At 51.3% G+C, this 21500-nt stretch overlaps 2 protein-coding genes across 2 annotated transcripts; both read left to right on the forward strand.

Moving 5' to 3' along the window:
- Positions 1-333: 333 nt before the first annotated feature.
- LOC119811545 (serine protease 41-like) lies at positions 334-6465 on the forward strand. The gene is made up of 5 exons (XM_042054903.1): positions 334-469; positions 786-954; positions 1764-2044; positions 5721-5878; positions 6244-6465. The coding sequence occupies exons 1-5, from the start codon at positions 334-336 to the stop codon at positions 6463-6465; spliced, it is 966 nt and encodes a 321-aa protein (XP_041910837.1).
- Positions 6466-13723: 7258 nt separating this feature from the next.
- LOC119813673 (serine protease 33) lies at positions 13724-15612 on the forward strand. The gene is made up of 6 exons (XM_038329074.1): positions 13724-13769; positions 14135-14158; positions 14272-14434; positions 14599-14870; positions 15104-15273; positions 15454-15612. The coding sequence occupies exons 1-6, from the start codon at positions 13724-13726 to the stop codon at positions 15610-15612; spliced, it is 834 nt and encodes a 277-aa protein (XP_038185002.1).
- Positions 15613-21500: the final 5888 nt, after the last annotated feature.

Raw genomic sequence — 21500 nt, forward strand, 5'->3', positions numbered from 1 at the left:
AAAAGCCGTCACTTCTAACAACAGGTAACGCAGTGCTAGACTCGAAGCCAGTGTACCCTGAGGCCTCCTAGGGGTGCTGGCTGAGGGCCAGAGTCTTGGTCCTCGAGAAAGCTGTCAGTACACAAGGGGGGGGGGCATCCAGCGCCTGGGCTCAGACAAGAAAAGGATGGTTGTGGTTCGCTGGCTGAGACACCACATGAAAGAGTATTGTGCGACCTGACCCGTCAGGGGTCAGGCCGGGAGAAGGTAGCCAAGCAAGGCTCCCGTTCTGCTGCTTCTCCCCTAGGGGGCGCCACTGAGCCTGGCGTGGCTCCCGACTGCAGCGGAGCGGCCATGGGTGTGCAGGGCCCCATGCCGCTGTTGGTGGTGTTGCTGGTGTGCGTGGCGCTGGGGAAACCTGGTGAGCTAAGGAGATGCACCCACCAGCACTGGGGAGGATGGGGAAGGATGGGGGACGCGAAGGCGTCAGGTGAGGAAATCCCTTTGCGGAACACCAACATACAGAGGTGGCCTCATCTTTTGCGCTCCTCTCCCACAGGTCCCAAGAACATCACAAACAAGCTCCTCTCAAGTGACTGATGGGCTCTGTGGAGGGCTGGGTGTCTGCAAACCCCGTGGGAAGGGCTCCGGTGGCATCTCTTAGGCACTACCCCAGGATACGGGAGGAAGGGGGTGTATGGATGTGTGGTTCTCCCCAGACCCTCCCTCCCACACACGTGTACCTTGGGGGGGGGCGCTACAGGCCTGCCTCAGAGCTCAGACGGACGTCTTTTTTTCTGTTCCAGTGCCTTGTGGCCGCCGGAATAACATTAAGCCACTTATAGTGGGCGGGATAGAATCCGTGCAAGGACGCTGGCCATGGCAGGCCAGCCTGCGCTTGAAGAAGTCCCACCACTGTGGAGGGAGCCTTCTCAGCCACCGATGGGTGCTCACTGCCGCACACTGCTTTAGAAAGTGAGTCTGGGGTGGCAGGGGCCAGACAGAGCGGCGATCTTGAACTAGCCTTCTAATATCCTGAACTCCAAATAGAGCAGCAATTAGTTACAATCAAATAACCTTCCTCATTGCCCTGTGGAGAAAGATGTTTACTGAAACATTCCCATGCAGGTGCGGGTATATTTGTTTGTGCCCACCGCCCCCAATCAAAACGAGTCAGGACGGCACAAGCCTCTCCCCCCTCCCCTTGGAAGAGGAGGCCGATGTTAGGCCCACACCAAGGTCAGTTGGCTCGTTTTGAAGTGGGTAGCTCAGGTTGGCCTTTCAACTTTATGTGTAGCTGTGGATGGTTCTCTTGGCTCTGCCCCATGGCATGCTGGGATCACAGGCATGCACCACCATGCCTGATCTGTACAAGGCTAAAGCTCAAACCCTGGGATTCTCACGCTGCTCAGCAAGTGCTGTCACCTGAGTCTCATCCCCAGCCCCATTCCAGATGGTTACTCTATTCTGTTCAGGCCCCACAGCAGCCTCTCCATCTTCTGAGTCATCTCGGACTTGTACCGGCAGGGTCCTTAGGAAGTGATGAGACCGCTGGGGGCAGTGGTCTTCCTGATCCTCTGATCCCCAGGATCAGGGAACCATGGTCATGGTCTAGGCTCTGTTCCTACAAGGGGTCCTTAGCCCCAAGAGAAAGATTTGGTAAGGATTGGTGATGACCAAACAAGTAGTACTGGCCCCGTGGTGCCCCTCACACAGGTGCCCAGGGGCCCCAGGAGGCCAGCATTCTTCCCGAGGGTCCTGATCACTTTCTCCTTCCCTGCTAGGTACCTTGATCCAGAAAAGTGGACAGTCCAGCTTGGACAGCTTACTTCCAAGCCTTCTCTCTGGAACAGGAAGGCCTATTCTGGCCGGTACAGGGTGAAGGACATCATTGTAAACTCTGAAGACACCATGAGGTTCCACGACCTGGCCCTGCTGAGGCTGGCCTCCTCGGTCACCTATAACAAGTACATCCAGCCCATCTGCGTGCTGCCCTCCACCTTCGTGTTCCAGCAGCAGCCGGACTGCTGGGTGACTGGCTGGGGAGTCCTTCAGGAGAATAAGGGTGAGACTAGGCACAGAGGGTGGGCATGTGGGTGCCCTAACTTTGGTCCCTGTTTTAGCCACAGCAGGTCCCAAAGTCCTTCTCTGGCCTCTGGAGCTCTGCAAGTCTCCTGCCTGCCTGCCTGCCTGCCCCCCTGCCCGCCCGCCCATCCACCCTCCTACCTGCCTGCCCAATCGCCCACCTCCCTGCCCACTCTCCCGCCTACCTGCCCGCCATTCTCATTCTCCCCTCATTGCCTTTCTCCTTGTTCCGGCCTGTAAGGAGACCCCCTTTCTGTCCCTGGATTTGCTTTCTGTCCCTGGATAGTCAGAGAAGATGGCCTTTTCTGCTGGGGTTCTCTCATGTAATTAGTGTCTTCATATTGCCCCCCTGTGGCACTTGTGGGTACTGCTTCTCTCTTTTTAAGTTCACTTACCATTACGGAACCACCTAGAGATCATGCCCCACTTAGGGTGTTCACAATCCTGTCACACTAGGGATTTTCATTCCCACCCAGCTCTTACTCCTCATTAACCCCTCCTTACAGCCCTGATAACCACGACCCACCTCTCTGAGCGTGAAACCATCATTTTCAGATACTGCCCACAGTTGGAATACAGTTTGGGGTCCTGTGAGTCTGGCTTCTTTCACGTAACAATCCCGCCTTGAAGATTTACCCCTTTTTCTCTCCAACTTGAATGCCTTTATTTCTTTCTTTTAAAAAAAACTATGTCGTTTACTCCATGTGCGTGTGTGTTATATGTGTGCTGTGTGTGTGTGCACGTGTGTTGTGTGTATATGTCTGGTGTGGTGGGTGTGGTGTGCTGTAGTATGTGTGTGTGTGTGAGAGAGAGAGAGAGAGAAACTTACAGAAGTAGTTGGTCTTCTTCCATTAAGCGTTAGTGGATGGGACCCCCAGGCTTTGCCTTGGCACTGAGCCGTCTCACCAGCCCTAATGTCTCCTTCTTACCTAGTTGCTGTGGCTGAACTTCCAGGATACTGTGCACAAAAGCGGCACCCCGCCTCATTGCGACTCTTGGAGGGAAAGCGCTTTGCTTTTCACCACTGAGTGCGATTTAGCTGTGGCTTTGTGGAGATGGGTTTCCTTTAGATCCTAGCTTGCTTAGTACTTTTATCAAAAAAGAGCACGGAATTTTGTATTTCTTGGAGTGTGGGGGGTGTGCATCTTCATGTGTGTGTGCAGGTCCGTGAGTACAGAAGTGTGCATGTTCATGTGACCAAAGGCTAAAGGTCAGCACTTCACTGCACTGGGATTGCAGAGGCACGCTGCCATGCCTGGCTATTGGATTCTGATTTGGTTATGTGAAAAAGTGTAGAATTGAGGGCTGGAGAGATGGCTCAGAGGTTAAGAGCATTGCCTGCTCTTCCAAAGGTCCTGAGTTCAATTCCCAGCAACCATATGGTGGCTCACAATCATCGGTAATGAGGTCTGGTGCCCTCTTCTGGCCTTCAGGCATACACGCAGAAAGAATATTGTATACATAATAAATATTTAAAAAAATAAAGAGCATGGGTGTGGCCTCCTTGGAAGAGTCCTTTTTGGTTCTTTTTACTTTTATTTATTTATTTGATTTTATTTGTTTTTTAAGATAAAGTCTGTGTAGTTGGCTGTCCTTGAACTTACTATGTAGACCAGGTTGGGCTCAAACTCACAGAGATCCGCCTGCCTCTGCCTCCCTAGTTCTGGGATGAAAGGTGTGCGTCTCTACTGCCCAACCAGCCAGCTCTGAATTTAATTTGCTCTTGTCTTATTTTCTTAGATATGAAGGGAAGTTATTGGTTTGTGGTTTCCTTTTCATTAACGTAAGCATTGGCAACCATCAGTTTCTTCCTGAAACTGCTTTTGCTGTTTTGCATAACTTTTGGTCTGTGGCATGTTAATCTTTGTATCCCTTGTTTTATTTTTGGGGTAGGGTCTCAAATAGCCCAAGTTGATCCTAAACTTTCTATATACTAGCTGAGAATATTTTTTGAACTTCTGATCCTCTAACCTGATCCCTACTGAATTCTGGGATTAAAAGTCTGTTATAACACACCCAATTTATTCTGGTGTTTATTTGTTTGTTTTGTTTATGTTGTTTTTTTGGTCTTGGGTTTTTTGTTTTGTTTTTTGCTTTTGTTTTTTGGGGTTGTTTGTTTGTTTGTTTGTTTTGGCAGGGGAGCCTCCATGGTTTCTGAGCAACAAACTAACTTTTGAAGTCCCCTTGAACTGGAGTTAACAACTTACTTCTCTCTTAATTTTTCTTGATCAAACAAACAAACAAATAAACAAACATGTATGTTTGTGCATGGCAGCCAAAAGAAGACACCCAGATGTGGTTCTCAGGAACAACATCTACCTCCTTTGACACAAGGGCTCTCGCTGGCCTGGTTACTCGTCAAATAAGCTAGACTGACCGGCAGCGAGCTCGGGGTCCTGCCCCCAGGGCCTTGTCGCGGACAGTCTGTTTATGACAGGCCTCTGAGTGGGTTTCTCTGAGCTTATCCTACTTTGAGCTCATTCCCTTCTTGAATCTGTCCTTTGTCTTTCACCAACTTTGGGAATATTTTAATCTTTCTTTAGTGTGTGCATGAGAGAGAGCTTTGTGTACATGTACACATCCCGTGGCATACACAAATGGAGATCAGGGTTTTGAAGCACCGTGTATTTATGTATTTTTCTTATTTCTTTCCTTCTTTCTTTTTTAATTTTAGACAAGGTTTCTCTGTGCATCTTTGACTGTCCTGGAACTCACTCGGTAGACCACGTTGGCCTCGAACTCAAAGATCAGTCTGCTTCTGTCTCCCAAGTGCTGGGATTAAAGGTGTGCACACTGCCACCTGCTTTATTTTTCTTGTTTCTACTGTAGCACGGTGTGCCCAGGGCTGGCTGGCCCATGCATTGTCTGCCTCCCACCTTGAAACAGGGACGCTGAGATTATGGACGCAGAGCTCCACATCCGGCACCCACATAGGCTCTGCAGACTGAACACAGTAGTCGGGGGACTGTGGGGATCGAACTCAGGCTGTCAGGCTTAAACTCGGGTGCCTTTACCCATGAGCCATTCTATGGGCCCTAGGATTGTTTCTTAGGCATTTAAGAGTGTGTATATATGTGTGTGCACATGCGTACAGGAGCCTACAGAGGTCAGAAGAGGCACCTGATCCCCTGAAGATAGAGTTACAGACAGCTGTGAGTCTCCATGTGGGTTCTGGGTCCTCTGCAAGAGCAGTAAATGCTCTTAACTTTCCAGTCCTAACCCTGGGAATATTTTTAGGACAGTGTTTTGCTTTGTAGTCTAGGCTGGCCTGAAACTCACAATCCTGTCACCTCAGTGCTGAGATCCTAGGCATGGGCCACCAAGCCTGTAAATTTGGGGATTTCCACCTTGGGTCCCATAACCTCAAACTCTCTCAGCATCCCTAGCACCTCCCACCTGTGCTTAGGCAGAAGAATTTCTCCACTGGATTACTCAGGAGCTAGTCCTTCCACTGCAGAAATAGAGGGACCGGGACTCGGGGAAGCTTCTCCTTATCTGCCTGTCTACCCACCAGTTCCTTCTGTCCATGGATTGTCCGTGGTGTGGGGTGATCAGCAGGGGTACCACTACTATGGAAGGTGTGTCCTCCCTACTCCTCCTGCCACAGAGAGTAGAGGAGACCCTAATACGGTGCTCTGTCTCTCTCCTCCTCCCAGAACCTCTGCCACCACCCTACCACCTCCGCGAAGTGCAGGTCACCATCCTAAACGACAGCAGATGCCATGAACTGTTCCGGATCCCCTCTCTCCACCCCCTCATCAGCAGTGACATGTTCTGTGCTGGTGCTGAGGATGGCAGCGCGGACACCTGCAGTGTGAGTGTGCCTCCCCTCCCACTCTGAGGAAGCCCACCCTGCCTCACCCAAGACCTGAGGGCTCTCTCCATGTCTGCCGTCAACCTGCCTGCAGGGTTCATCCACGCAAATCACCTACAGCCCCTAACCACCCAGCCCGAAAACACACCTCTCATTTTCTATTCACGATATTTTTCTCCATCCCTGAGCCCCTCAGAGGTAGAAGCCATGGCCCTACTTTCCTGATAAAGTGGCTGAAGCTCTGCTGTTGCCAGGGGAGAAGAAGGATCCTCACCCAGTCCTCTTCCTGACAGTGTTCCCTGTCTCTATGGCCTCTTCCCCAGCCCCACCTGCCAACTCTCAGGCTCACCCATGCTGCTCCTCAGGGTGACTCAGGAGGACCCTTGGTCTGCAGCATGGATGGTCTCTGGTATCAGATTGGAATCGTGAGCTGGGGAATAGGCTGTGGGCGGCCCAACCTGCCTGGTCTCTACACCAATGTGAGTCAGCACTACAGCTGGATCCAGAACATGATGATCCTCAACAGTGCAGTCAGGTCTGTTCTGGTGCTGCCACTGCTGTCCCTCACTCTGCTCCAGGCTCCCTGACTTCTGAGGCCCATCTGAGCCCATGAAGCTGCAGCTTCGGGGCTAACATACCACTTCACTTCCCCCAGCACCAGGACACTTGGTATTGGGTAGGGACATCCTGTGTCCTCTGTCTCCTTTGTCAATAAACTCTTGTGTATATCTGATTGGCCTGTGCAGAACGTTATGGAGACCCAGTGACTTCCTGGACACTACCCTGTGTTTGTCTTGAGCAGTCCAGCCCAGGACCTGTGATAGCTTGTCTAGGCTTTGGTTGCAGTGACTGTAGTGTGGACTGGAGACCCAGCTCCACGGTGCTGCCTGCAGTGGCCTGCAAGTTTCCTCCGGAGCTCTGCTCGTGTGAAGCTGAGATTCCTGACTACATGCACACAGAATTTCAGGAAAGACCAGCGTCTAATCAGAGCTTCTATTGCTGTGATAGAAGGCCATGACCGAGCAGTGTGATGCACACCTTTAATCCTTGGGAGGCAGAAGAGACTGCTCTCTGAGTTTGAGGCAGTCAACAATATGAGTTCCAGGACAGCCAGGGCTACACAGAAAAACCCTGCCTTGAAAAATCCCCCAGGGGAGGAGGAGGGGAAGAGATGGCAATTTTTAATAAAAAATAAATAAACTGGAAAAAAAGAAAAGAAAAAAAAGAAAAATCCCCCCAACAACAAAAAAAGCTACCACAACCGAAAGCAACTTGGGGAGGAAGGGTTGATTTCACCTTACAACTCTTAGGTCCCACCCCACCACTGAGGGCAGTCAGGAGCATGGGGTCAGGAGCATGGGGTCAGGAGCATGGAGACAGGAGCATGGGGTCAGGAGCATGGGGTCAGGAGCATGGAGACAGGAGCATGGGGTCAGGAGCATGGGGTCAGGAGCATGGAGACAGGAGCATGGGGTCAGGAGCATGGGGTCAGGAGCACGGGGTCAGGAGCACGGGGTCAGGAGCACGGGGTCAGGAGCACGGGGTCAGGAGCATGGGGTCAGGAACATGGAGACAGGAGCATGGGGTCAGGAGCACGGGGTCAGGAGCACGGGGTCAGGAGCACGGGGTCAGGAGCACGGGGTCAGGAGCACGGGGTCAGGAGCATGGAGATAGGAGCATGGGGTCAGGAGCATGGGGTCAGGAGCATGGGGTCAGGAGCATGGAGACAGGAACATGGAGACAGGAGCATGGGGTCAGGAGCATGGAGACAGGAGCATGGAGACAGGAGCATGGGGTCAGGAGCATGGGGTCAGGAGCATGGAGACAGGAGCATGGAGACAGGAGCACAGGGTCAGGAGCACGGGGTCAGGAGCACGGGGTCAGGAGCATGGAGACAGGAGCACGGGGTCAGGAGCATGGAGACAGGAGCATGGAGACAGGAGCATGGGGTCAGGAGCATGGGGTCAGGAGCATGGGGTCAGGAGCACGGGGTCAGGAGCATGGGGTCAGGAGCATGGGGTCAGGAACATGGAGACAGGAGCACGGGGTCAGGAGCATGGAGACAGGAGCATGGAGACAGGAGCATGGGGTCAGGAGCACGGGGTCAGGAGCACGGGGTCAGGAGCACGGGGTCAGGAGCATGGGGTCAGGAGCATGGGGTCAGGAACATGGAGACAGGAGCATGGGGTCAGGAACATGGAGACAGGAGCACGGGGTCAGGAGCATGGAGACAGGAGCATGGGGTCAGAAGCACGGGGTCAGGAGCATGGGGTCAGGAGCACGGGGTCAGGAGCATGGAGACAGGAGCATGGAGACAGGAGCATGGGGTCAGGAGCACGGGGTCAGGAGCATGGAGTCAGGAGCATGGGGTCAGGAGCATGGAGTCAGGAGCATGGAGTCAGGAGCACGGGGTCAGGAGCGTGGAGTCAGGAGCATGGGGTCAGGAGCATGGAGTCAGGAGCATGGGGTCAGGAGCACGGGGTCAGGAGCATGGGGTCAGGAGCATGGAGTCAGGAGCATGGGGTCAGGCACTGAAACAGAGACATGGAGGAATTTGCTCTTCATGGCTTGCTCAGCCTGCTTTCTTACAAAACCCAGGATCACCCCCTAAGGATAGCACTGCCAATCAGTCATTAATCAAAACAATACCCCCAGATTGTGTTTCAAGACAGGCCCTAGCTGTCCTGGAACTTGCTCCATAGACCAGGCTGGCCTCCAACTCGGAGATCCCCCTGCCTCTGCCTCACGAGTGCTGGGACTAAAGGCACCATTATGCCTAGACAAATCTTATGGAGGCATTTTCTCAGTATCCCTTCTTACTAGACTATGTCTAGGTTTGATTCAATTTGACAAAAGCCAACCAGCACAGCTAGTAGGAAGTAGATATTAAGAAGGTTTAGCATAGCCCTGCGTGTGCGGTGTCTGACCTTCCTGCCTGTTGCTGTGATACTGTCCTGTGGGAGCAGCCTGAAGGGGAAGGGACTTTCTTGGCTCACAGCTCCAGGCCGTAGTCTGTCATAACAGTGACGTCTAAACAGGAACTTGAAACAGTCAGTTACACCCACAGTGAAGACACACACACACACAGAGAGGGGGTGAACCCACACATGCTTGCCCTTGCTCAGCCCACTTTCTCCCGTTTTCTACAGTTTAGAACTCAAACCCAGGAAATGTTCCAGGACAGGCTCCAAAGCTGCTACAGAGAAACCCTGTCTCGAAAAACCAAAAACAAACAAACAAGCAAACAGGAAATGGCACCACCCACTTTTAGACCGGGTTCTTCCTACATCAATTAGCATAATCAGATGATCACCCCCCCCACACACACACACACACAGATTTAAACATCCTTGCTGCAGTGAGGTGGCTCCCACCTTTAATCCCAACACTCAAGGGACAGGACAGGTGTATCTATGGGTTCAAGGCCAGCCTGGTCTACAGAGCTAGTTCTAAGACAAGCCAGGGCTGCACAGAAACCCTGTCTTGAAGAAAAAGAGAGAAAGAAAGAGGGAGGGAGGGAGGGAGGGAGGGAGGGAGGGAGGGAGGTTGGTTCTTTTTGAAGTGATTCTACATAGTGTGAAGTTGATAAGTGAATTAACCATCACACAGACATTGTGGCACACTGCCCTTTCTCCCTCATGAACTGGGGATGCAGAGGCAAGAGACAAGTGGCTCTCTGTAAATCTAATGTGTTCCAGGGCAGCCAGGGCTATAGAGAGTGAAAGAGAGAAAGAGACTGACCTCATCTTGAAAACATCAAAGACAAACAAACAAAAACCCATCATGAGGGTTAAGGAAAAGAGAGCCACCAAGCTCATTTTTTAATATGTATGAGTGTTTTTGCCAAAATGTCTATCTGTGCACCACAATATGCATGTTTGGTGCCTGAGAAATTGCCTCCCTTTCAAAAACTAAATAAAAGACTGGGGACCAGCAGTTTAGAGTACTGACTGCTCTTCCAGAGGACCTGGGTGTAATGCTATGTCCTATCCCTTTAAGACACAAGCCCCACCCACTACCTTCTGTCCACCTCAGAGGCCGGCAGATCTTCTTTCCTGACTGCAGCCCAGGTCTTTCCTTTTCTTTCTCTCCCAAAGAGGTAGCTGCTGTCGTGGCTCATCTCCTCTCCCCCACCCCCTACCCTTACCCCATCACTTACCCCCTCCCCCTTTCTCTTCCATAACCCACTAAATAAATACCCACTTCCTCTACATGGCATGCCCACCAGTTTCAGTCTCTCTCACCCACCATGCAGCTCTGTGCCTAGAACCCGCGGGCCCTCATTGCCTGCGGGCCACTGGGGGGCTCCCTGCCTGGAACCCAGCTGCCTTTGTGGCTCTCCAGCTGCCTGCCGCTGCTAGGAGACCTGCAGCGTTTCTGCTGCTGCTGCCCACCCTCAGGGAACCTGCACATTTTATTTAAACCATAACACCGGGTTCCGTTGCCATCAGTCACATGTCAGCTCATGTCTGTGACTACAGACATTCAGGACTGCTCATTGCTATTTTACCATTATTTTAAATTTTCTCTATATAAAAGGAATATTGGCCAAATGTGGTAGCTCAAGGCCCTTAATCTTGGCATTCCAGAGGCAGAAGCAGGCAGATTGCTGTGAATTCAAGACCAGTCTGGTCTACATAGCGAGTTAGGGCAGTTAGGGTTACACAGTGAGACCTGGTCTCCAAAAATAAATAAATAAATAAATAAATAAATAAATGAGTGTGATATCTGTCTGTAGACAACTTTTGCACAGATTTTGTTAATTGGTGGTGCTCTTGCCCTTCAGCAGGCAAGAGATGTCGCCAGGCTCTGGGGGAGAGGACTTCCTTTGTCTTTCTGTCCTGCCTCAGATCTTCTCCTGCTAAGGGAGCATGAAAGATAACTTACAGAAATGATTCTATCTCCAGACTGTCTGGAGGCTGAGAAGACTGGGGTGGGCAGAAGTCCTAACCATAACCTGCCCCCGAGTGTGCCCATCACATCAGCACCATGTGCCCTCGCTCTCACCACGGCCCATGCGCCCATCGGAAGATCAGGCCGTAACTGCATGTAGTTTATTGGGGAATGCAAGCCCGGGCTGCACCAGAGAGCATGTATGCTGCTTTCCACGCTGTAATAGAAAGACTGAGGCTGATGGGGAGGTGAGCACAGTCTGCATCCTTTGGGTTGGCTTTCAGGGTGCTCTCTTCCTTCTCCCAAGGTTCAACCAGCTGCAGACTTTTCCCCTGAACTGAGCCTAATTCTCAAAAAGAGCTCATCTCCTTGCTCCATGTCCTCCAACTTCGCCCTGTCACTCCAGACTACAGCTGCCAGGCCCTGTGCCAGATGGGTGCCCACCCTCTGAGGCCTTATGCTCACCTGACTTTCAAAGTTTGGCCCAGGACCCGAGAGGTGACCCTGTGCTCCGAAGTCCCTCCCAAATGCACCAGGCTTTAGTCTTCCTAACAGCCACAGACGCTGCAGTAGGGGCTGACTCACCTTCTAGGGCAGCCAAACCTGGACCAACAGAAGATCCCAGAAGTTCGAGGAGAATGGGCCATTTGTCTTTTATTCTTCCTGCAGTTTTATAGAATTTGCCCCATGCCTGGCACTGCTACAGGCTCTGCCTGGTTTGTCCAGTTAATCTTCACAACAGCCAAATGGTTGTTTTTATAGATGAGAAAAGCGGGGCCTGCGGGGAGTTGAGAAACTCCTACCAAGGGCTCAGCTTTGGAGAGAGGACCTGAGCCAGTGGGATCAGTTGATACCATCACCACTGCCCTTGGTCCCTTCCTCCCGCCCCGCCCTCCCATTCTCCCCCCACCTCCCTCTCTGTCTCTCTGTCTCTCTCTGTCTCTGTCTCTCTCTCTCTCTCGTGTGTGTGTGTGTGTGTGTGTGTGTGTGTGTGTGGTGCTGGGGGTCAAATCTGGGACCTCAAATAAGCACTGAGTTATCCACCCCCAACAAATAAGAGAGTTATGTTTATTTGAGACAGGGTCTCACGTAGCCCAGACTGACCTCAAACTGGCTGTGTAGCCAAGGATGACCTTGAATGTCTGATTCTCCTGACTTCATCTCTGAAGTGTTGGATCCTTGGTGTGTGCCACCACACTCCGTTCATGTCATCCTGGGTTAAAAAACAGGGTCTTGTGCACTCATAGAAACACCTTGCCGTCTTAGTCACATTCTCAAACGTCACGTGGCCTTTGGTTGTGGACAGCAGAAGCCAAGTCTGAAGGCTGGCTTCCTCCCTATATCCAAACACTGGATCTGGGCCACAACAGGGGCCTCGTCTCTGGGGCTCTGTCTTGCTTCCAGCTTGTCGTCTTGCTCCCCTTTCCCCCTTACTTCTATGCCAGCTCTGCACAGAGCACAGTTCTGCCTACTGGAAACTCTCTTGGAATGAATGCACCCACTCTTTAATAGGCTTTCCATGTCTATAACAAAATAGCAGGGGGTTGGAGAGATGGCTCAGTGGTTAAGAGCACTGACTGCTCTTCCAGAGGACCCAGGTTCAAGTCCCAGCACCCACATGGCAGCTCACAACTGTCTGTAGCTCCAGTTCCAGGGCATTGGACCCCCTTACACAGACATAACATGCAGGCAAAACACCAACGTACATAAAATAAAAATAATTTTTTTAAAAAAAGCAAAATAGCAGAAGCAGGTTAACTTTAAAGATTTATTTATTTATTATGTATACATCATTCTGCCTCGATGTATGCCCGCACGCCAGATTTCAGTACAGATGGTTGTGAGCCACCATGTGGTTGCTGGGAATAGCACTCAGGACCTTTGCAAGAGCAGCCAGTGCTCTTAACCTCTGAGCCATCTCTCCAGCCCCACAGGTTACCTTTATAAAGAAAAGAAATTTCTCATCTTATAGTTGTATAGCTGCAAAGGCATTGCACTGGCTTCAGCTCATTTCAGTTCTTGTGTTCCTTGCTCCACCCTAGCCACTCCCAAACCAGAGTGTTCCCCAGTGTAGTGGATATTGCTGCTTGTGGCCAAGTGAGGTGCTACAGCAATTTGGAACTTGTCGTTCTCCTCTCCAAGCTCATACAGACCTGGGATCCAGCAGGGACTGGTCAGGTTGGCTTTGGTGGGCAGTCAGATGCAGGCCTGAGATCAAGGATGTGGGTCTGGGGTCTGGGCTTTCACGTGGGGCCAGCTGGCCTGGCTGAGCTGGGATTACTGAACAGAACAATAGAGCTCAGAAGCCCTAGCGAGCAGGTTTCACAAGGCAGCAGGATCCAGTTTAGAGATGAGCTGCCAAGGATCTTCTGGAGCTTCCTGGCCTAACCACAGCTCCCCCCAGCCCCCACCCCGCTTCTCAGCTCCTGGTGTCCTTTTCCTACACCTCTTAAGTTCTGCTCAAAGCATCTTTGTTTGCTGCTGCTAAGGTGCTGCCACGGCTCCGCCTTGGTCTTGTTAATTACCTAGGCCTCCACCTCCTCTGTCTTTTAAGTCCACAGGCCCTCCCCTGACCCCAGTCTTCAGAGAGGACACCAGGCTTCAAGGGTGAGAGATGGGTCCAAGGGCCACTAGGAAATGAAAGATGGGGCCCAGAGAGTGAGGCTCCAGGGTTCCTAATGAGGCCTAAGGTGCCTGGATCTCAGAGGCTGCAGAAGCTTTGTTAGAGCTGGTCACATGGAACCTAGGTACCTAAAGGTGTAGAGCTTGGGTGGCAGGGACCGGGCTAGAGCCAAGTGGAAACTAATGGCAGACAGAACTGCCACAGAGGTGCCAAGAGGGGTTGGATATGGCCGCTGGCCTAGAATGTTCCATTCTGCTCCCTGCCCTCTCCAGACCAGAGACCAAACCTTGAGTAACATTACCTGTGCCCAGGCCAGCCCTGAAGATAGAATGAGGGATGCTTCCCACCTCCAGATCCTGCTCCTGTTGGTGCTGGGTGAGTGGGGCAAACGTCAGGGGTGTTGCTGCAGAGACATTGGCTGCAGGCTGCTTGCCTCGCCTCTCCCTGAGCCTAGTGTCTCTAGGGCACCGTGGGGCATTCTGATCTTTCTTCCAAGGCATGGCGTCTCTCTGGCACTGACCTTGGGTCTCCAAATCTGATTGTGTTGTATGTATATTGTGCTAATTCCCACTGCAACCTCCCCATGCTCTGGGGAGGGTGGCAAAGGCTACCAATGGCACAGAAGCTTGGCATGAGGTCAGTGTAATAAATATACTCTACCTTCTACCTAATCTCTGACCCAGGCTCTGTTACCTGGCACCAGATCCCTAATTTAGTTCCTTGCCTGCTTCCTCCTACAGGAGCCAGAATGCAGAGGTGTGCAGGTAAGGAAGCCTGGGTAGCATCTCTTCCCCAGCTTGGCCCTATCCCCCTTCCTACAGCTACTTCCAAGGCTCAAGGCCCAGCCAATCCTCACTGCCCACTTGTCCTGCCACAGCTTGTGGGCAGCCCCGTATGTCCAGCCGAATCGTGGGGGGCCGTGATGCTCGGGATGGAGAATGGCCATGGCAGACAAGCATTCAGCACCGTGGAGCCCATGTGTGTGGGGGGTCACTCATTGCACCCCAGTGGGTACTGACAGCAGCTCACTGCTTCTCCAGGTCAGCACTCACTCACTATTCCAGCTCCAGAAAAAAAAAAAAAAAAAAAAAAAAACAAGGCCTGGGAGAAAGTGGAGGTGTGGCCTGGGGAGGTGTGGGCGGGGCTGGCTCCTGACAGGCCCCGGGCCCACGCATGGTCAGCAGCCCCCATGTCTATTCTGCAGACGGACACTGCCATCAGAATACAGCGTGCTCCTGGGAGCACTGAGTCTGGGTGTCACATCATCCCATGAGCTCTTGGTTCCTGTATTGCGGGTGCTGCTGCCCCCTGACTACTCTGAGGATGAGGCCCGTGGTGACCTGGCACTGCTGCAACTGCGTCACCCGGTGTCCCTGAGTGCCCGAATCCAGCCTGTCTGCCTGCCGGCACCAGGGTCCCATCCACCACCAGGGGCTCCATGCTGGGTCACTGGCTGGGGTAGCCTCCATCCAGGAGGTAAAACACGTAGTCAGGCTATGGGGACTGGGGGGCACCCCATTCTCCTCCAGTTCCGACTAAGAGTCCTGGTCCCACTGTAGGACCCCAGCCATGTGTGGGGACCCAAACTTCCCTTTCACTCGGACTGGAGTACTGGCTGGCACGTCAGCCCCGCCCACTCATCTTTTCCCGCTGAGCCCACTTCAAGCCATGCTGTCTCCTGATTCTCAGATCTCTCCCTCTTCTCTCAGTGCCACTCCCAGAGGGGCGACCCTTGCAAGGAGTGAGGGTGCCACTACTGGACTCCCGCTCCTGTGACCGCCTCTACCACGTGGGTGCCAATGTGCCCCAGGATGAGCGCATAGTGCTACCAGAGAACCTGTGTGCTGGCTACCGCAGGGGTCATAAGGATGCCTGCCAGGTGTGTCTGCTAACCCACACCCTCTGGGATCGGTTCCCCGGTCTCTTACCTCCCTAGAACCCAGGACCCAGGAGGCTGCAGACTCCCAGTCTAGAGCTACCACCCCAGAGAGCTGGACCTAGAAGAGTGGCCTTGAAAGCTGCGGGAGGGCTGTGACCTAAGCTCACCTTTTTCCTGCAGGGTGACTCTGGAGGACCCCTGACCTGTATGGAGTCTGGCCGCTGGGTCCTAGTGGGTGTGGTGAGCTGGGGTAAGGGCTGTGCCCTGCCCAACCGTCCAGGTGTCTATACCAATGTGGCCAAGTACAGTCCCTGGATCCGGGCTCACATGAGCCTCTGATACTGGGGGATTCGATAATGAGAATCTGGAGCTTCCTGGCCCATCCTACACTGAGGCTGAGATGCTGAGTCTGCCTGCCCATCCCCTGCCTCCTCTCTTCCCTGAGGCACGTCTTCTGTCGCTGGAAATTTTCTGAGTCCCTGCAATTTCACTTCTGCCCTCTCCTTTCGGCATTTCCTTCTTTTGGCTTTAGAGAAGGGAGACCAGCTGGTGTTCATCTGACCTGTGGACCTTTGTTTCCCTGGAGGAGCCAGGCAGATTTAAAGTACAAGAGGGACTCAGCACCAGAGAGAATCTCCATTGTCAGGCATTGCGAGTAGCACAAGCCGGTGACAGCCAGCAGGAGAGAGTAATCTGTAATCACCATTCTGCCGACACTCGACACTCGACACTCGGTAGACTGGATACAAATTTCCCCCATCTTCTAATCTCTTAGCTTCACACTGGGAAAGCCCTCAACAGAGAACTCAACTGAGCCACCCACGCTTTTGATCCACAGATTTTTGATTTAATAAATTTATGTTGTTTTAAGCTGCTACCTTTGTGGCAATTTGTGACATGGCCATGAAATCTAGTATACATAGGTTCTCCCCACTGTGATGGAGACATGAAATCTAGTATACATAGGTTCTCCCCACTGTGATGGAGACATGAAATCTAGTATACATAGGTTCTCCCCACTGTGATGGAGACATGAAATCTAGTATACATAGGTTCTCCCCACTGTGATGGAGACTTGCCAGAGGGAAACATACCTGCCCTCTGTGCTCCCGGAGGCTCAGGAAGCCCAGGAATACTCATACCAATAGATAGAGGTCAGCTCCTGGAGCATCAGGGAGAAGAGAAACAGAAAGAGATCCGGAGAATTTTGAAGCCTTCTCTGAGGAGCTAACAATGAGGAGGCAGAAAATGTGATGGAGAATGAGCAAAGGCCTGAATGTATCTGTTTCTCCCTCCTCTCCCCTGTCTCCTCCTATGCCAGGAATCCAGAGGACAGGAAAGGTTGCACGGGGCAGAGCTCAAGCTTGCTCTTCCTCCCCAAGGCTAAGAGCAGTCCACTCTGGAATAGAACTGGTCCTTCTTTAGTGGGACGATAGGGACAAGGGTGCCCAGGACAGGGCATCCTACAAATGGCCATGTGCCTACCTATGGCAGGACCCCGGAGCTCCTGCTGGGAAGATGCTGACTGCTCACAATGTCACTGTGAGGGCAGCACCCCACTCCCTTCTCCATTACCTATGGGCCACTATCAGCTTTGCCTAGAGCCAGCCAACCCTGCAGGAAGCCTAAGATGGCAGCACCCGAGGAAACACTGTGAAGAGAACCACCTCAGGGCTAGGGCTTGCCATAATATAAATCACAACCCTATCCAAACAGCCCAGTATTCCTAAGGTCTGACCAGGTCACCAGAGAGATTGTAGAAGCAGAGATCTAGGCAAGGGATCAGTTAATTACACCCTTGCTCCTTGTGATGTGTGCTTGAATGAGCAGAGGGAAGGGCTCCCCACACCACTTCATCAAAGACTTGGTTTTCCTGTTTGCCAAGTAAGAAATATGGTGCCCAGAGTTGCCACGGAGGCCAGCTGGCAGGGTGGCAGAGCAGTTATTCTACCTCCGCAGTCTGCTTTTCAGGATGTTCCATTGCTTTCTGAACTGTGTCTGGCCTCCCAGCCCACTCCTGGGTGGTCATCACATGTTGCTAACAAGGCATAGATCTCAGGTCCATACTGTCTGTTGAATTGTGTGTGACAGCAAAGTGGACCCAAGGCATGACCACCTGACGAAGCTCACGGTCGCAGCCTAGCCACTGGCCACAGCCCTTCCCTGCACGCCTGATGCACTAGTTGACAGGATGAGAGACTTGGGACAAGACGACCGCAGTGAGGGCCAATGAGGGCCGCTGTGCATGAGGGAAAGAGATTTCAGAGGGCTCCTGAGGAGCCAGAGGCTTCTAGCTCAAATAACAATTGTTAGTCATATCTCAGCAATAGATACTGGGCGCAGAGGCCTGCAGAGGCTCCGTACCTACTACTTCTGAGAACATAGCTCTGTTGGTAGTGTGCTTGCAGGACCTGCATACATAAAGCCCTAGTTTTGATCTCCAGAACCCCATAAAACTGGGCATGATGATATATACCTCTATAACCCCAGCATTTGGGAGGTGGAGGCAGGAAGATCAGACGTGCAAGGCCATCCTCAGCTACATAGAAAGTTCAAAGCCAGCCTCAGCTACCTGAGACCTTATCTCAAGACAAAAAGAAAAACTTCACAGACTTGTTATCTCCCCTGAGTCTCTCTACTGAACCCAGGGCCTTGTACATGCTAGACAAACACACAAACTCCAGTCCTATTCTCTCATAATAGAGAGAATTGTCCTAGATGAGGTTAATTGCCCAAAGCTGCAGGGTTACCTGGGGAACAAGCCTAGGCATCAGTGTAACGGAGCTGAGCCTGCTGCACAGTGGCAAGTGAACCAAGGCATGAAATGAGAGAGTGAAGACGGCTCAGTGCTGGTAGCAGACGGGAGCCCTGTGGAGCTTCCCTTAAACAGTGTTTCACAGAACAAAAGCAAAAGGGGGAATTTACTGGAAGACTCCCTAATCCCAGAAGGACCTGACATCACATGAAGAGCTGCACTCTTACATATATACAGTTTGAGATCATGCTTTATAACCGCACTCCCTAAAAAAATTTTTTGAGAGCGGGGTGGTGGTGGTGAACACCTTTAATACCAGCACTCAGGAGGCAGAGGCAGGCAGATCTCTGTGAGTTCGAAGTCAGTCTGGTCTACAGAGCGAGTTCCAGGACAGCTAGGGCTACACAGAAAAAAAAAAAAAAAAAACCTGTTCTCAAAAAACTAACAAATAAATAAGCAAACAAATAAACAAGTAAATAAAAAGAAGCTAGAGAACTAGCTCATTGGTTAAAATAGCCCATCTATCATAAGACAGAGTTCAACTCCTAACACCCACAGCCGTCCACAGCCATCCGCAGCTGTCCACAGCCGTCCACAAACGTCCAAAGCCGTCAGTCCACAAGCACCCGCAGCTCCAGCCACAGGAAACTCCTGGCCTCCCCAGGCACTGCACTCACACATATCATTTAAAATAATAAAAATGCTAAAGTAGGGTAGGAATGCCTCTATCAGAGAATTTAGTACTGCAGTAAGATCATAGTGAGCAAAGTTCACTCTAGACAGATGTGTGGTACACCTTTAATCCCAGGACTAGGCAGGTAGAGGCAGGCAGATCTCTCTGAGTTCAAGGCCAGCCTGTACCAGGACAGCCAGAGCTACACAGAGAAACACTGTCTTGAAACTAAAAAAGTCTACATTTGCTATAAACACAATCAGCATTGAGTTCCTACCTCCTTAACAATCTCAGACCCTGCCCACCCTCAAGGACCCTAGAGCTTCAAAGCTGTGTGGCGTTTAGGACCATACAGATCATGGCGTTCCCCCCCCCCCCCCCCAAAAAAAAACCAACTAGGAGACCGTGCCCTGTATGTAAAAGCAAAAAGCCTTTATTTTTACACAAGTTTGCAAACATGGACTCTCCGTGTATGTAACATTGGAGTGATGGAAGAGCCCCAGGCTCAGTTGGGGTTGGGTTTTTATAGTAGCAAAGGTAGGGGTGAAAGATTTCTAAGGTTCAGGACCCCTGACATTTGTCTAGGGGTGCCCTGGTGAAAAGTGATGGGTGTGTGCTGGCAGGTGATTCTATCTACCAGGGTTGGAACATTAGGAATTTCCTTTGGATGGTCTGTTCCTAGGTGATGCCAGCTTATGGCTTTTCCTGGAGCCCAGTGCTGCCCACTAGGGCAGCTGTGAGGCCTGGGCCTCACACCACTAGCCTTGTCTAATCAATCCCAGGAAATGTACCTGAGAAGAAATAAAGATAATGTTTTTTTTGTTGTTGTTTGTTTTTTGTTTTTTGTTTTTTGAGACAGGGAACTAACTCTTGTAGACCAGGCTGGCTTTGAACTCACAGAGATCTGCCTGCCTCTGCTTCCTGAGTACTGGGCGCCACCACCAAGGAATAAAGATAATCTTTTTTTTTTTAAAGCCAGGTGAAACATGCTTATTACTTTTTAAAAAAGATTTTATTTATTATGTACACAGTGTTCTGCCTCCATGTATGCATGCAAGCCAGAAGAGGGCACCAAATCTCACTGTAGATGGTTGTGAGCCACCATGTAGTTGCTGGGCATTGAACTCAGGACCTCTGGAAGAGCAGTCAGCATTCTTAACCTCTGAGCCATCTCTCCAGCCCTGAAATAAAGATAATCTTAAGAATCACTTGCGACCCTTTCTTTGGCTATCAGACAGTTAAAGCGATGGTTCCCAATTAATCAGAATTCTCCCAAGAGTCTCATGCTGGAATAAGGAAAAGACGTGTCTTGAGACACGAAACGGCTCATCAACCCATCTTGTAGGAGAGACTGCAGCTGAAACAATGGGAGTCAAAAGATGGGCCACACCTTGCCTAAAGCAGCTCATTTATTCCACTTCAGCTTCACCCGTCAAGAAAGCCACACAGACCTGGGAGAGTTACTGGTCCTCTTCCTCATATGACCACATTAGATAAATCTGTCTTTGCTTTCTGCTTTCCGCTGTTTGTTTGTGTAGCCATGGGCCAGCCATGATAAGCTAAGTAGGAACAGACCACCCAAAGGAAGTATCATATCACCTGCCAGAGTAGGACTTAGCCATCAATAAGTTTAATGGAGGCCTGAGTCTCAGTAGTTTACCCTCAAGCAATACCTGGTTGCAGGAAGAACCACAGAGATTACACCCCAGAACAGACCATCCAAAGGAAATGACTAACATTCTAACCACTGTAGATAAGATCACCTGCCAGCACACACTCACCAGGACACCCCTAGACAAATGTCAGCCAATCAGGGGTCCTGAACCTCAGAAACCCCCTCACCCCCACCTTCACTACTATAAAAACCCAACTCTAACTGAGCTCAGTGCTCTGTTTATTCCAGAAAAGACCGAGTTTGCAAACTTGCATTAACTAAAGGCTTTTTGCTTTTACGTACAGGACTCAGTCTCCTTGTTGGCTTTGGGGGGACTTTGCGGATTTGGGTATAACAGTTCGCTTATTTGTCTTTCGACAGAGGGTTCCTCTGTGTAACGTCCTGGAAGTCACTCTGTAGACCAGGCTGGCCTCAAACTCCCGAGTGCTGGGATTAATATGATCAGAAGGTGGCCAAGCCTAGCTAGTCAGGCTTTGACCCTAATAACTACAGCACCAGTCCTTTAAAACCAGAAGCTTCTCTAGCTCCTAACAGCTCACAAAGCATGCCTGAATTGAGTTTAACAAACCTTTAAAGACAAGCCTGAGGCTGGATGAGAACAAGGTACAGTGGTGCTAAGATCCAAAATTGTACATCTCAGAATGGGTGTAAAGTTACCCCCTCGCAACCCCTGCATGAGCTGGACCTTAAATAAATGTGGGCTGGAGATGATTAAGATGATTAATAAATGTGGGTTCAGTGATTAAGAGGGCTTGTCCTGTCTTCCAGGGGCTAGCTAGGCTCCATTCCAGCAGCCACATAGTGGCTCACAACCGGCTGTAACTCCAGTTCCAGAGGACCCGACGCCCTCTGCTGGCCTCACCAAACATTGCATATTACCGGTGCACAGCCATAAATGCAGATAAAACACTAATAAAAATTTGTTTTTAGGACCGATGCGCTTGAATCGTTCTCCCTGATTCTCTCTCTACGCTCCAAAGCAAGCCACGCTTACGCCTCAGACACGTGAGCCATCAATACTAGCGCCTCAGCCTTTGCCCAGCTGTAGTCTAGAAACACCGAGATGGCGGCCACACACAGCCACCGCTTCCGGATCGCGTAAGATGGCGGGGACGGCAAGGGAG

The sequence above is a fragment of the Arvicola amphibius genome, chromosome 4, assembly GCF_903992535.2.
Source record: "Arvicola amphibius chromosome 4, mArvAmp1.2, whole genome shotgun sequence".
NCBI classification, from domain to species: Eukaryota; Metazoa; Chordata; class Mammalia; order Rodentia; family Cricetidae; genus Arvicola; species Arvicola amphibius.